At 45.2% G+C, this 15,980-nt stretch overlaps 1 protein-coding gene across 3 annotated transcripts in view; it reads right to left on the bottom strand.

The window, feature by feature from the left end:
* GRIA1 (glutamate ionotropic receptor AMPA type subunit 1) overlaps positions 1–15,980 on the bottom strand; it is a 312,704-nt gene that overhangs the window by 27,550 nt on the left and 269,174 nt on the right. For all 3 annotated transcript variants that reach the window (XM_007109572.1, XM_007109573.1, XM_007109574.1), the window contains one exon: positions 12,875–13,122. In XM_007109572.1, the coding sequence (XP_007109634.1) occupies positions 12,875–13,122 (248 nt within the window). The remainder of the gene's footprint in view (positions 1–12,874; positions 13,123–15,980) is intronic.

The following is a 15,980-nucleotide window of genomic DNA, read 5'->3' as shown; positions in this document are numbered from 1 at the left end:
AATCAAAACTACAGTGAGATATCATCTCACACCGGTCAGAATGGCCATTATCAAAAATCTATAAACAATAAATGCTGGAGAGGGTGTGGAGAAAAGGGAACCCTCTTGCACTGTTGGTGGGAATGTAAATTGATACAGCCACTGTGGAGAACAGTATGGAAGTTCCTTAAAAAACTAAAAATAGTACTATGATTTTTTTTTTTAATGTTCTTCCAGAGGAATAAATTTCATTCCCATGGGAATAGGCAATATGATTAAGAGGTCATTATGCTCTTCTGCTAGATGTCTGTGCCGAGGAGGGATGAATAATATATGTAAATTTCCCTGCCTGACTTTCTTTTGTTTGAAAACTGCTGGCTTACTACCTCCATCTAGTTGGGAGGAAGTGGCTCCTTTGGTTAGGGATTCACCTGGGCCTTCGTCCCTTACTCTGCATAGGGAGAGGCTGATTAGATATGATGATCCAGCCATGATCCCAGCCCACAGGGCCACTCATAAAACATTCCTGAAACAGATGGCCCAGAATTTCTGTGCAAGCGCTCAACTCAGGACTACCCCTACGCTTTCTTTCTACTTCCAGACAAATGGATGGAAGCAATGTGGCTATTAGCCGAATGTTTGTGGTACCGGGTGTAAAGGGAATAAAGCTATACATTTGAACATTTCTGTTCCCTGGTATCCTGCAATTTCTGCCCCACTGCAATGAAAAGAAGCCAAGAGAGGTCTGGCCCAGAGAAGGCACTCACCACTTATTTGGATGGATCCCCAAACTAATAGATGGTGAATGCTGAGGGGAAACAGCAAGGTGAGGGTGAAGTTGAAGAGCAAAGGGGATTAACATCCAAGAGCTCCCGATGCACCATGAGCTCTTCATATGTGATTTTATTTATTCTCAAGACAATCCTGCGGAGCCTGTTTTAGGATCCCCATTTGGAAGATGAGAAAACTAAGCCTCAGAGAGATTAAATAATGACAGTTAACACTTCTTAGTCACTTTAGTATGTGCCAGGCACTGTGCTAAGCACTTCATATGATCCCATTGAAGAACCACCGAAGTTTATGTTAGTGCTACCTTCAGTTGTTATATCTGGGAAAGTCAAGGCTTTGGGAGGTGAAGTGCCTGAGCGACTTTTGTCATTAACTGGCAGCCCGTGATTCACACTCAGCCCTAACTTCAGGGCCCCAATGATCAGTCGATGGTCCACACTGCTTATTGCTACTTTCCCAAGATCACACGGGTTGGAAATATGGGAGACAATGTTTGAACAGGGTCTGATCCACACAAAGCACATTGTTTCCCACACCCACAAGCCCTGAGTGACAGAGCTGGGACAGGTATCCAGACCTTCCCTGTCCTGGTCTGCCTTTGTGTAACAGCAGCTGCCTTCTTAGAAAAGGCAAAAGGCTGGGCAAGTCTGAAAAAAAGTTGCTGAGGGGAGAGAGGCAGGAGGAGGGCGGGAGGTTGAGAGAGAGAGAAACAAGGTGCTATTTTTGACAGCATCAGCCTCTTAAAATAAAGCAACATACAATTTGTGTATCAGCGGGAGAACGCAGTGCTTGGGAAGGCAAATCACAGCCCGCGCTGGGCTGCTGTTCTCGCGGTCAGGGCCGTTCATTTCCTATGGGGTTCACCTCCCCAGATCCATCCTTGTCACCTTGCTCTCTCCACATTCCTCCTCTCTCTCCTTAATGTGTTGCTCTGCCATTTACGAGCTTCTCCACCAGGCATGGTAAAAACGGAGCCCTAACAGGAGCAAGTGCGCGTTTGTCTTTGGGATGCCGCCAGGATCCTCCAAAATAAATCTTGTACCGTGGAGCTCCAGCCTAGCCCGGTGCTTCAGGAAGGAGTGCTTTGGCTGTGGAGTGCAAGTGGACCTGGGGTCTCATTTCCCTTGATGTTTTCAGGATGCCACCTTACAAGTTGACAGAGGCAGGGGAGGATGCCTCTGTTAGCATGGAGGTGGAGGTGTGGAAGAAAGGAGGGTTTGGGAATCAGGGTTTGTAGTTAAGCCCTGTCCCACAAGTCACTTTGAGAACCTGGGCAAAACATCACCTCTCTGAATCCTAGCTTCCTCACCTGTGAAGGAAAATGATAGTGCCTAAATCAAAAGATGAGAGAAGGATGACTGCTTGGACATCGCTAGGGTGCTGAATGCATTCGTTTCATATGTAGTCACTTCATACGTCACAGTAGGTACACAGCAGGTATGAAGTGAATACACAACTCCTCCCCCCCTCCCCTGCCTGTACACTTATGGTAAAGTCAGGCTAAAGTGGTCTGCTTTTCATTGTTGCACTCCATCAAAAGCTCTGCAGAGTTTCTGGAAGCATAAAATGCTTTAGGGGTGTTTTCGTTTCAGTCCGTCGTGGGCAGGTAGGGAAGCTTAATAAGCAATGAGTGTGCCCCTTTCTGCTGTTGGGCAGAGGGTAATGACATCAGCCTGTGATGTGACCCTGCCCCTTGCACTGTGTGCCTCCCACGTGCAAAGAGTGAAGAAGGGAGGAAGGATTCCCTAGGGATTCAGGCAGTGTAGGCACCTCCCTTCGTGGAGCCTCACTTTTCTTATTTGTATATTGATTGGGTGGGGCTAAGTTGCATGTAGGTGTTGGGGGGAGGATAAATGATCTTCTTCCTCCAAATAATCATCTCTTCCTGATAGTTTCTCTCCTTACGTCCACGCTTGCCTCACATGGTTGGGAAGATCCCAACCTGGGATCAGGCTGGCTGGGTTGAAAATCCAGCTCTCCAGTTTCCACACCAGGTCACCCTGGGCAAGTTCCGTAACCACTCTCTGCCTCAGTTTCCTGAATTGTACAATTAAGATGAAAGCAATATTACCTTCCCAGGGCCGTTGTTAGGCTTACATAAGCTAGCGCGCATCACATACTTCAGAGAAGTGCCTGGGATGAGTCAGTGCTTGAGAAATGTTAACAATAGGTCTTAGCATCACCACTAAAAGGCTAAATCACGCCCCCATCCCCCGCCTGGGCTTGTGTGCTGGGATGCTGCGCCAGTCTCCTAGCAGGCTTTCTTGGTACTCTCTCTCAGCCATCCCACGTGTCCTGACCCGAGAAGCTTCTGTATTGATGCAGCCGTCCTCTGGCAAACCTCCAGTCTCTTTTCAAACACACACATACACACACGCACACACACACACTTTCTGCTTGCCTCTTTTTCCCTCCCTTCTTTTTTTCTCTCTCCCTTTTTATCCCCTGATTCCCTCCCTCTCTTCCTTTCTCTCCAGCTCTTCTGAGGATACAGGCGAATCCAGCCTCTCTGCTTGGAGACCTCTGTCTCTGATCAGGCCCGACCTGGGTCACAGAGTTCAGGGGGTTACCATGACAACAAGCATCCCTGGCTACCCATCAGGAGGCAAGGACCAATTGAAAGGGACTGTCATTTCCCTGGGACTTACTGCATTTATTCTCAGCAGTGGGCCCTGCACCAGTACGATCACACGGGTTGGAAATATGGGAGACAAGGTTTGAACAGGGTCTGATCCACACAAAGCACATTGATTCCCACACCCACAAGCCCTGAGTGACAGAGCTGGGACAGGTATCCAGACCTTCCCTGTCCTGGTCTGCCTTTGTGTAACAGCAGCTGCCTTCTTAGAAAAGGCAAAAGGCTGGGCAAGTCTGAAAAAAAGTTGCCGAGGGGAGAGAGGCAGGAGGAGGGCGGGAGGTTGAGAGAGAGAGAAACGAGGTGCTATTTTAAAAACGGAGCCCTAACAGGAGCAAGTGCGCGTTTGTCTTTGGGATGCCGCCAGGATCCTCCAAAATAAATCTTGTACCGTGGAGCTCCAGCCTAGCCCGGTGCTTCAGGAAGGAGTGCTTTGGCTGTGGAGTGCAAGTGGACCTGGGGTCTCATTTCCTTTGATGTTTTCAGGATGCCACCTTACAAGTTGACAGAGGCAGGGGAGGATGCCTCTGTTAGCATGGAGGTGGAGGTGTGGAAGAAAGGAGGGTTTGGGAATCAGGGTTTGTAGTTAAGCCCTGTCCCACAAGTCACTTTGAGAACCTGGGCAAAACATCACCTCTCTGAATCCTAGCTTCCTCACCTGTGAAGGAAAATGATAGTGCCTAAATCAAAAGATGAGAGAAGGATGACTGCTTGGACATCGCTAGGGTGCTGAATGCATTCGTTTCATATGTAGTCACTTCATACGTCACAGTAGGTACACAGCAGGTATGAAGTGAATACACAACTCCTCCCCCCCTCCCCTGCCTGTACACTTATGGTAAAGTCAGGCTAAAGTGGTCTGCTTTTCATTGTTGCACTCCATCAAAAGCTCTGCAGAGTTTCTGGAAGCATAAAATGCTTTAGGGGTGTTTTCGTTTCAGTCCGTCGTGGGCAGGTAGGGAAGCTTAATAAGCAATGAGTGTGCCCCTTTCTGCTGTTGGGCAGAGGGTAATGACATCAGCCTGTGATGTGACCCTGCCCCTTGCACTGTGTGCCTCCCACGTGCAAAGAGTGAAGAAGGGAGGAAGGATTCCCTAGGGATTCAGGCAGTGTAGGCACCTCCCTTCGTGGAGCCTCACTTTTCTTATTTGTATATTGATTGGGTGGGGCTAAGTTGCATGTAGGTGTTGGGGGGAGGATAAATGATCTTCTTCCTCCAAATAATCATCTCTTCCTGATAGTTTCTCTCCTTACGTCCACGCTTGCCTCACATGGTTGGGAAGATCCCAACCTGGGATCAGGCTGGCTGGGTTGAAAATCCAGCTCTCCAGTTTCCACACCAGGTCACCCTGGGCAAGTTCCGTAACCACTCTCTGCCTCAGTTTCCTGAATTGTACAATTAAGATGAAAGCAATATTACCTTCCCAGGGCCGTTGTTAGGATTACATAAGCTAGCGCGCATCACATACTTCAGAGAAGTGCCTGGGATGAGTCAGTGCTTGAGAAATGTTAACAATAGGTCTTAGCATCACCACTAAAAGGCTAAATCACGCCCCCATCCCCCGCCTGGGCTTGTGTGCTGGGATGCTGCGCCAGTCTCCTAGCAGGCTTTCTTGGTACTCTCTCTGAGCCATCCCACGTGTCCTGACCCGAGAAGCTTCTGTATTGATGCAGCCGTCCTCTGGCAAACCTCCAGTCTCTTTTCAAACACACACATACACACACGCACACACACACACTTTCTGCTTGCCTCTTTTTCCCTCCCTTCTTTTTTTCTCTCTCCCTTTTTATCCCCTGATTCCCTCCCTCTCTTCCTTTCTCTCCAGCTCTTCTGAGGATACAGGCGAATCCAGCCTCTCTGCTTGGAGACCTCTGTCTCTGATCAGGCCCGACCTGGGTCACAGAGTTCAGGGGGTTACCATGACAACAAGCATCCCTGGCTACCCATCAGGAGGCAAGGACCAATTGAAAGGGACTGTCATTTCCCTGGGACTTACTGCATTTATTCTCAGCAGTGGGCCCTGCACCAGTACCATACTATGGGAATAGGGTGTGAGGGAGGGAGAGAAAGAAATATCAGGTTTTTTTTTTTTTTTTTTTTTTTTTTTAGTGTGTTCTCTGTGGGGGTGGATCACAAGTTGTTCTCAGAGAGACATTTTATTTCTAATGCAGCCAGTGTAGGGGGCTGAGGGTGGGGTTCATGTGTATTTCTTTTTTTTAATTTAAAAAAATTTTTTTTTCATGTGTATTTCTGATGAACACAGTTGGTTTCACAAAGAAGAAAAAAGTAAGTTATTTGGCTCAAAAGTGACTTTCTGGTAGGTCTAATGGGAGGAGGATAGGGGTGGAGAATTAACATTAATGAGTACCCTCTGGAACAAGCACTTTATGTTATTTCATCAAAACTCAGAGCAACTGCAATGAATTGTTATTACTCCAATTTTACAGAAGAGAAAACAGAGGCTCATAAAGTTATAGTGACTCACGAAGCTAGGTCCAACTGCTGGTAAAGTAATGGCCCTTGACCTTGAATTGAGGCAGTTTGACTCCAAGGATCATGGTTTTGACACTCTTCAAGGCAGTTTCCCTGTCATTCTCCCATTATATTAATCTTCCTTTTCTTTCCAACCCACTGCTTCCTCAGAAAACACGTACGTCTCTCTTCCCTGACCTCTAACCTTGCCTCCCAAAGTGGACTGCTGTCCACCTCTAACAGAATCACCTTGGGGACTTGTGGAAATTGCACATTTCTGGACCCTACCTGGACCTGCAGAATCAGGAATCTCAGGAATCAGAGTCTAGAAAGGGGCATTTTAAACCAGCTTCCCTAGAAGATTTTAATGCGTACTAAAATAGGGATATTGTTCTTTTATGGCAATAGATTCAACACCACCAAGACATCACTTGCTACTTTGTTTCCCAGTTACATTCTGGGTCAGGGTGATTCCCTAAAAGTGGAAAACTCTTCTCAACGGCCTTGAAGATACAGTCATGTCACATGGTCCCAGCATGGAGGTGGGCAGCTAGGAGACCCTCAATCCCTGGAAGTGAGACCGCTCTCCATAAAACCTTGTGACATTTCTTCCTGAGTCATGGCCTTAACCTCCCTCTTCTTTTTTAGCCAGATGCCAATACAGACGAGTGGTTCTTAGGAGATATTTTCCAGCCTAGGGTTGTATGAAGGGAGAAAAATATATTCAGTAGGGATGCGATGGAAACTAAACTGTTGATGAGCAAATCTTGAGCTTATGTCCGATTAAAACATAAAATAGATATAGACAAGATACAGTGCAGTAGGAGGAAGGTAAAGGTAATTGGCAGCCTCCAGCATTCTTGCTTGTGTGCCAGGAATTCTGTACCCCTCCCAGAGATGCCTTTCTCAATCTTCTGTGTGCCACAGAAGTGAAGTTGAAGTGGGGACACATCTGCCCATTTTCTGTCCTTGCCTGAATCACTTTGTACCTGAGTAGTCCTGAAGCAGGAGCACAGAAGTCCCAGAAAGCTCCCATAACAGAGTTCTTTCCCAAACTACCAAGTCTTAAAGTAAAGGCTATGACTGATGACAAACATAGAGCCGCTTCTTCCATCTGTCCCCATCTCATTATGATCTGTAACCACATTATTACTGCCTACCAAAATGACCACAATGGCTTTCTAAATGACTCCCTGCCTGTGAGCCTCCTCTCTTTGGTTCTTGTCGCAAACCACTGCCAGGACCACCTGCGGGAGTCTGTCTGATCGTGGTCCCTCCATCAATGGCCTTCAGTGACCTCTACTGACATCAGATAACAAATACAGAGACTTTTGAAATCCTTTGCACTGTGACCACAGCCAGTCGCGCTTGCTTATTAATGCATTCTCTAGTTAAAGCGGATTCTCGTTCCTGAAAACAGGCCCTGTGCTTTCCCACCGCTGTGTTTGCTGTTATTCTGTCCCCTCCATCTGGAGTTCCCTCTCCTTACTTCTCATCTATCACAATTTCTTCAGGGCCTAACTTGGATGTCACCTTGGCCTCGAAACTTTTGGAAATCCTCTCGTTCAGATGCGGACTGTCCTCTTGAGGGTTCCCGGATCTCTTAGGGCATTGAGCAGAATAACGGGTATCTATGTAATACTGCTCATGAGCTGTGTTTGACTTTGCATCATTTAGGGGCTGGGATCGCTCCTGTCTCACCACTGCTCCCTGAAGTGCATCACACAGTCCTTTGTGTGGAGAAGATACGTATTTGGAAAGGAATCTGTGAAGCTGCATGGAAAGCCCAGGGAGTGGGTCTTAGACCCTCACCCACTAAGCCGTAGGAGAAGGCTGCACTGTGCCCCTCCTATCACCTTGGCTCCCACGTCTGGCATGGATAAGGCACGTGACAGAACACAAACACGTCATGATCACAGGGACCAGAGAAGATGCCGCGGAACCACAGTCACAGTTAAAGACCAGACTTTGACCAATGTCCCGATTAGGGTATAACTCTTAGCAAATCCATTAAACTCCTGATAGACGGTTTGTGAAGGAGAGTCATTAGTTGACATTTTAACTCAGGCCCACCTGGTGTGGATTCCTTCTTGAATGGGTAAAACAGGGGTCATGCTCCCTTAGTTAGGAAATTTGAATACATCGTCTCTAACTGAAGGGAGTCTTTATCATAATAAAGAAAAGAGACTTCAGTTCAGACCAGCAGATACATTGAGATGGCAACAGAAGGGCCAATAGATCACAATTAGTGGATTTACCTATTACCTTTCCCTGGTGACCGGCATTGGCTGCGTAGGTCTTTATCCACAACCTCAGGGCTTCGGAAACAAAATTCAGCCCCTCACCCAATCCCAAGCATGCAGTGACGGCCAACAGACAGCATCTGTTTCAAAGAAACACCACCTGTCCAAATGGAAAATCAAGCACCGAACCACCTTGCTTCCTGAGTATTTGTTTCCAGAGCAGAAGAGACAAACATGTCATTCTGTCACTGCCACAGCCTTTTAATGCTCTGTAGGGACAAGCCTGGCCTCTGCCAAGTAGACTTGGCAAGTTTTAGAGGAACATTTGGGCCTTAGATATCGGCTCTCTTACCTTCTGGGGCAGAGCTGGGTGATCTGCCTTGGAGGAACCTGGACCTTTTTCCAGGCAGGCTGGAAGGGAGCGAATGCCCCGCAGGTGTGGTCAGGTCTGGCTTTATGGAGAGTGGTGCAGGGGACTGCCAGGGAGGTCCTTTCTGGCTGTGGGCACTGGCACTAAGTCTGCCTGTGAGGGCAGCCAAAGCCCCACCTTTCACAGGGCAGAAGAGAAGTTTGCAAGGTCTGTAGTGTTAAACACTCCTAAAGAGTCTGCAGCTTTGTGAATGACTAGACAGTCTTTGAAAAGGTATTTTCTACGATTCTAAATAATTTGAAGACAACGTTGATTTCCTCAGCCATATCCTCTTTAAGCACATTTAAGCCCCTTTTCAATGGGGAACAGAGGTATCATATCCTACCCCTTTACTCTTCTCCTCATTTTCCACCTCTGTCATGCAGAATGGTTTGCTGGGATCAGATCAGTGAATCTAAGATTGTTGCATCAGGCACATGTGTCTGTGGCATTTGGCTTGCCATGACTCTTTGGTGTTTGACCATGACTTGGGGATTCGGAATCATTTGGGGCATGTGAGACAGAGACCTGAAGGAAGCCGGGCTGGACTGTGGGCATGCATCTGTGGTTAATCATACTTTCTGTAAGCGTTTTGCAGTGATATGTTTCGTGGGACCTCTGCGCTGCTGGTTGCTAGAATGACTCCTTTTATTGCAGAGATGAGAAGTAGGTGAAGAGGGACTTTCCCAGGCCAGAAACCCAAGGCTCTCTTAGGATGAGCGTTGCTCTTCTGTTTTCGAGTCAGGGAGCCCCATGGCTATCATAAAGGTTGCCAATGGAGAGAAAGGAGCACTGGGAGAGAGCTGGGGGCATGTGGGCTCCATTTAGGTATTCTTGACTTGCACATCAACCATCAGTGATCTTATCTGGAAGATGTTCCTTTTCATGTCTCTTTGCCTTTCTCCTTCTTTCTCAAAATCAGTAAATGACTTGTTATGTCTCACAGAGATGTAAGCAATAGAATTAGGTATTTATTTATTATAGAGTTGAACTATTTTCAGTATTTACACCAGAAAGAATCTTTGGGTATGCAAAACCCATAAAGGCAGTGTTTCTGCTCAAAGAAGTGGTGCATTAAAGAAGAAGGGCATTAAAGTGAGCCTTCACTATCACCTTTTGCCTTCAGAGTGGTGAGTGGATGCTCTGGGCTCCAAAAGTCTACATTTTTAATTTTTGAGTTGACAGTGATTGTTTGCCCAGTTACATAGGTGCTGGGAACCTGGCATAAGTTCGGTCTCCTGCCTTTAACAGTGTTGTCAGTCATAATGCCCAGCCCAGAGAGTAAGTACATCCACGGGCTCTGGAGTCAGACTGCCTGGGCTTGAAATCTGGCTCCTTTATTAGTTGTTTCCACCTGGTCAAGTAACTTAATTCTGTGCCACTGTTACCTCATCTGTAAAATGGGGATAATGGTACTTCATAGGGAAATTAAGAGGATAATATGAGACACTGCACATAGCACAGCGTGTGGCATGTGGTAGGCAGTCACTCAATGGTAGCTTTTATTGTAGTGGGAAATCATTTGAGTTCCAGATGACCGGTGTTCACATTACTGAGTTTGTCACCATGTTCCAGGCACCCATGGATAGGGTAGGGTGGTAGAAGTAATGTATTGAGTGGGCAAATCGTGTCACCTTCTGTACCCTTTTTTTTTTTTAAATTTTCATAGTGGGCAAATCGTGTCACCTTCTGTACCCTTTTTTTTTTTCAACTTTGCATCCAAATATTTAGATCAAATGATGTCCCTGACTCATAAAGCCTTCATTAATTGTAATACTGCAGCATCATTGGTGTTCCTGGACCTATAAGAACTCATTCTCTGCTTTGGGCCTTTCTAGGGTGATGTTCTATAAGTACCTAAAAGTTTCTTTCCTTGCCAAGCACTATCCTCCGAATCCCCTTTGAACTTTGCCTAGACTTGTACAAAGAGTTTTTTAAGTTCTTCCAGACAAAAATGCATGATTAATAAATACTGGGCCATTTGGTTTCCCTTTATTAGGACATATACAATTATTTTTACACTCCTACAGATATCGTTATTTCCTGATATTTGGACAGTTGCTTACAGTTCTTCAATGTATTTTCATTGCTCTTCAAATAAGGACAAAAATCCTTTACAAAACCTGTCTGCATTTCATTATTCTCCAGTCGTAGCTTAACTTTTTCTCCTCTTTATTACCCGTGCTCCAGGAGCACTTAGCTTCTTTTAGTTTATCAACTGTACCATGATTTCTTGCCTTAGAGTCTCTGCACGTTCTGTTCCCTCTGCCTGGACTGTTCTTCTCTTCCTCTCCCCTACTATACTTAGTTAACTCCTGTTAATCTGTCATATTTCAGCTTGGAATAAAAGAATCCTTGGAAAAGTCTTCTCAGCCACATCCTACCTATCCTGCACACCAGTTGGACCTTGTTATCTCTGGGTGTATTTGAGATCTTCTCTGTGTCTTTATTGTTCTGCAGTTTCAGTTGAATCAGCTGCTGATTTTCATCTGTTTATCCTGCTTGGGACTCATAATTTTTGAATCTGAGTATTTATGTTATCCATAAATTTTGGAAAATTCCCTTCAAATATTACCTCTACTTCATCCTCTCTTGTATCCATATGGAACTTAAAGAAGATGCACCTGGCATTTTTTTCTCTCTCATGTCTCTTAGCCTCTTTGGTATATTTTCTATCTTTTTATCTCTCTGTGTGATATTCTAGGGAATCTTCTCCTATTTTTTTCCAGTGCACTAATTTTCTCTTCAACTCTGTCTGATTTGCTGTTTAACTCTTCCATTGAGATTTTATATTAATGACTACAATTTTTTTTTCACTTCTGTAAGTCCTAATTGATACATTTCCAAATACGTCTTATCTTTTATGATAGTGTCTTTTTCTTTTAAAAGTATTTTTGATTACTTTTATGTTTTTCTTGTACTTCTGATTCTTGCTCATGTATGTTGTCACATAATTTATAACTTTGCCTTGCTTAGGGCAGACCCAGAATAATTAGTTTATACTTTTTACTATGGTTTTGGTTTCCTTTTCCCTTTTTGACCTAGAGATTTCTTAACTTGCATTTAAAAGGCTATTTGTTATATCGTTCTCCAGCATATCTAGGTGTTTAATAGTGGGGGTTTTATTCTGCCAAATTGCTGGAAGTAGGTGTCCTCTAGGTCCCCTTTTATAGACTATCATAATTGTCATGAACCATTAAACAATAATCATCTGTTTAATGCCTTTCTTCCCTGCAAGAATGTAGTTCCATGGGACCCAGACTATGTATGTCTTACCCCCAAATTGTAGCTCCAGCTCCTAGCCTAGTGCCTAGAATGTTGTAGGGATCAATATTATTGGAATAAATGAATGAAGTGGAGGCAGAGGTGGCTCTGGATGTCATGTCAAGATGGGTTAGGAGCCTCTCTCCATCTTTTTACAACCTTTTAAAACACTCACACCTTTCCTTGAATGCTACCCTTCCCTAAAGTGATTTAATCACTCTGTAATTCACACAATGTCTTACAGGTGACTTCACACTATTGCTTTCATTTACCTTCTATATAGATTATCCCATTTGAACTTAAGACCACTTTGGACCTAGGAAAGGATGAGATGGTTATCCTCTCTGTATAGATGAGGATACTGAAGGTCGGGAGATGATATGTCTCACCTTTTGTAAGACAGTCAGTAGTAAATCCCAGAGTTAAATCTAGGTGTTCTGACTTTAATTTTACAGGACTCTGCCTTAGCTGTTTGGAATGTATACCAGAGGTTCTTTATGTGAAAATAAAGTCCACTTTGCTTCTTTACTTAAATACCCGTTTCTTGCTAAAGATATCAGCATCTAGGAAAGAATGGGTGCTACCACTCGTTTGGTGCTGTTTGGATTTCCACAGCTAGAATCTCAGGACTCAAATGACTTGATTTTTCATTTGGACCATGTACTTGCTTCTTTGGAGACAAACATTACAAACCACCTTCTGTCAAAGAATCCAGGTTGCTGGAGAGCCCTGTTCGTGGCCTAGTTGGATGTGGAGGTGTCTGCTAAAGGATGGTGTGTTACAGATCACACAACAGAAACACAAGGTTCATCAATGTTTACCACTTGGAGGGGTAAGGCGAGGCGTGGGAAGGGAACATATGGGCAGCGACAATCAGAGCAAGCTGAGGCCCCCGGGTCAATTTCCAACCTCAGGGCTGAAGATCTTGGGTGGCTGGAATCTCCCAGGCCCACAGGTGTCTAAGAAGAGACTTCTTGACAGCTCCCACTGTGGCCCTGGAGCCATGTGGCAGGCACAGCAGCTTCCTTTCTGAGGTAGGGAGGGGAGAGGGAGTACCAAGGAAGCAGATCTTGGCTACTTACCTTAGGGCGGACCCCTTGGGCGTCGCAATGCCATAGCCTTTGGAATCCAAGTTACCTCCCACTTTCATGGTGTCACAGGGTTTCCGCTGCTCAATATACTCATTCATGGTGGACTCTAGAAGGTAGGCGTATTTGCCTTTGGATTTCCTTACTCGGACCATCCCCTCCTCTGTGGTCCGCACAAACACGGATGGTTCTGCTGACTTCATGTACGTCCACATCTTCTCAAACACGGCAATTTTAGACCTCTGGCAGGGGACAGGAACGAAGCTGGAATTAAGCGCTGGCTGTGCGTGGCATGGAGGTCGGCCCACACGCAATAATGAAGAGCCAAGTGTGGCTTGATCACACATTCATGAGCGAGATTAGCTCAGGAAGAAACAAATTATCAGTGATTGCAAAATAAGAGGCTCTAATTAGTACCAGTAGGCTTCAAAGTACAAATATCTTGCAAATACAGAATGAATAGGAGAACTCAGCATCTTTTAATTACTGCTGAATAGTTATAGTCCTCTTAAATACGGGGAGAGTTAAGAAACTGGGGCTCTGTCTGACTTTTCAAGACATCAGAGGACCTATCTGTTGTTCAATAAGGTCATATTCAAAAAGCCCTGAAGAAGTGGGGAGCTGATGACAGGCGGAGTCTGATTTCATCGTTAAAGGACAACACACTAAAGAATTTCTAATGGATCATAGGTGCAAAGTTCCAGTCATCCCGTATTGCAGGGCTGGCCCTCAGAATGCAAACGGTTGTCTGATAAAGTTAATAACTTGGGACTTAATACTGTCTTCTGCTTACATTTCAAAAGCCTCTACATCCAGCCAAGCTGCTTTCCTCATTTCCTCCTGAACTCATTTTGGGCCTTCCTTCCTTTGTGACTTTGCCTCATTTGTTCACTGCCCTGGATATGCTGCTTCTCTTCAGCCACCTCCTCCTCATCATCTCACAGATCAGAACAAATCCTGTGTATTCTGAGACTATCTCGGTTCCAAGGACAGTAGTTCTCAAACTCTAGTAGGGACCAGAGTCGGGTGTGGAGACTGTAAATATGCAGACCCCCTGGCTCTAAACCTAGAGATTCTGATTCAGCAGGTGTTGGATGGAGCCTAGAATAAATCTTTTTCAGAAGTTCCCTAGGTGATTCATCTGTATGGTCCGTGTGGCCCTCACTTTAGAAGGAAGGACTATTGTGAGGATTGATGTTCCTCTAGGACACATAGTCCAGGCACTCACTGGTTGTCCAGGCTAGACTTTTAGGATTGAGAGCCATTCATACTTGGGCTTAGGTCTCAAGTTTGTGAACACTACCTGAGGGTAGGGGACGTCTTCCCTTCTGTGGGTCCTGCACAGAGTCTAACCTTGCATCTATCTAGTAGGTTCTTAGTTAGGACCCGTGGTCTAGGACCACAGATCCACCCTCTCACATGTGATGGTCTTCCTAAAAAGCATCCTTTCCCCAACAGACAGATGTATTTTAGGGCTATTTCAAAGCTTTTGAAAATGCTTTGTAAATGGACAAGTGTTAAACACATGTAAGGGACTATTTTTTTTAAAGACAGTTACTACTAGAGTTAGGCCACCTATGTAATCTAGTGGTTGATATATAGATTACAGATTTCTTTAGTATAAAATTATCATTATACATGCAATATATGTCGTTATTCTTTGCACACAATATCAGGTTTATTTTCTTGATATCAACAAGCGTTGGCAAAATATTGATATACAGTCAGCTTGTTGCTTGAGCCAATAAAGATATCTGGACCCAGGAAAACTCTAGGTCTCCAGGAAAAATGAATGGAGATCATTACTGAGAATGTCAGGGAAGCATTTGGTAGAGTGAATTGTAAGATAGTCTGTAATTAGATAAATGAGATAATTTGTTTCACTAGATGGTTTACAATCTGGAAAGGACACTGGCCTGGGGGTGAGGAACCCTGGGTGCTAGTCTTGGTTCTATTGCTAACTTTCCTCATTTGTTCTATAAGGAGTTTGGACATGGTAACCTTTACGTTCCTTGCTAGCTTGAAATATTTGGTTCTTTACGTGAATATTTATCATTCAAGCAACAATGTCCAGGTGAGAAAAAAAAAAAAAAGGAGAAAAGGGAGGGAGGATTTCAAAGTTAGGAAAAGAAATATCCGAGACCAATCGTAGCATCTACAACGTATTGAATATTCTCTCACCGGAAACAGGGAAATAGATAAATTCAGCTGTGACCAGGTTTGCGGGTCATCTTCCAGGCACAAAACCAGCAAGACACGCAGCAGGGCAATTGCAAGATGCAATGTGACCTGACAGGATGGTCACAGCGGGGGAACACTGGGCTGCTGACAGGCAGAGCTGCAGAGCGCTCTGGGCAACAGTATGCAGAAAATTAATATGTCCCCTCAGCCTCACCCCAGTGCCCCCAACGCCGAGGCTGCACTCACAGTCGCTCAGAGTAGAACTATCAGGAAAATCTCATCTCCAGGAATGCAAAGGCAATGCGAGTGGCAGGGGGGATTGGAAGCAGGCTTGGGGTATTTGTTCTTGGATCTATCTTCTCATCCGCGGCTCCCACAGTCCTTCACACATCTTAATTAAACTGTCGGTGGAGGATTAAGTGACTCTGGGTTGGGGCTGCCACGGGGATGAAAAGCCAGACTGTTCAGAGGTAGAATTCTTGTCGCCCTATTCCCTCCTTCTGCCTTATGGGGGTGGTAGGTGACCTGTCTCCCCACCCAGCAAAGTCCTGGTGGGATAATTCTCAAGGTCAGCGTCACAGAGATGGAAGGGCTCGCAGGACACATCGGGTAAGCAGCACTCTTTTTTTTTTTTTTTTTTTTACACGTGAAGAAACCGAGGCCCACAATGTGGCCATGAACTGTCCAAGTCATGTAGCTTGTTAGTGGCAGAGCCAGGAGGAGTAAAAACCTCATCTCCTGATTGCACCCCTAGTACCTTTACACTGCAACTAGCTGTCTCCCTCGTTTTATGCTTTATGTTTTACCTGCTGCAGGACTCTGGGCAAGTAACATAACCTTTCTGAGCCTCAGTATTTCTCTCCTGACAATGGCGATAATATGTACTCACTGCACAGTGTTGCCATGGAGATTATATGAG

The sequence above is a fragment of the Physeter macrocephalus genome, chromosome 8 (genome assembly GCF_002837175.3).
Source record: "Physeter macrocephalus isolate SW-GA chromosome 8, ASM283717v5, whole genome shotgun sequence".
Taxonomy (NCBI): domain Eukaryota; kingdom Metazoa; phylum Chordata; class Mammalia; order Artiodactyla; family Physeteridae; genus Physeter; species Physeter macrocephalus.
This window is presented reverse-complemented; position numbering and strand designations above follow the sequence as displayed.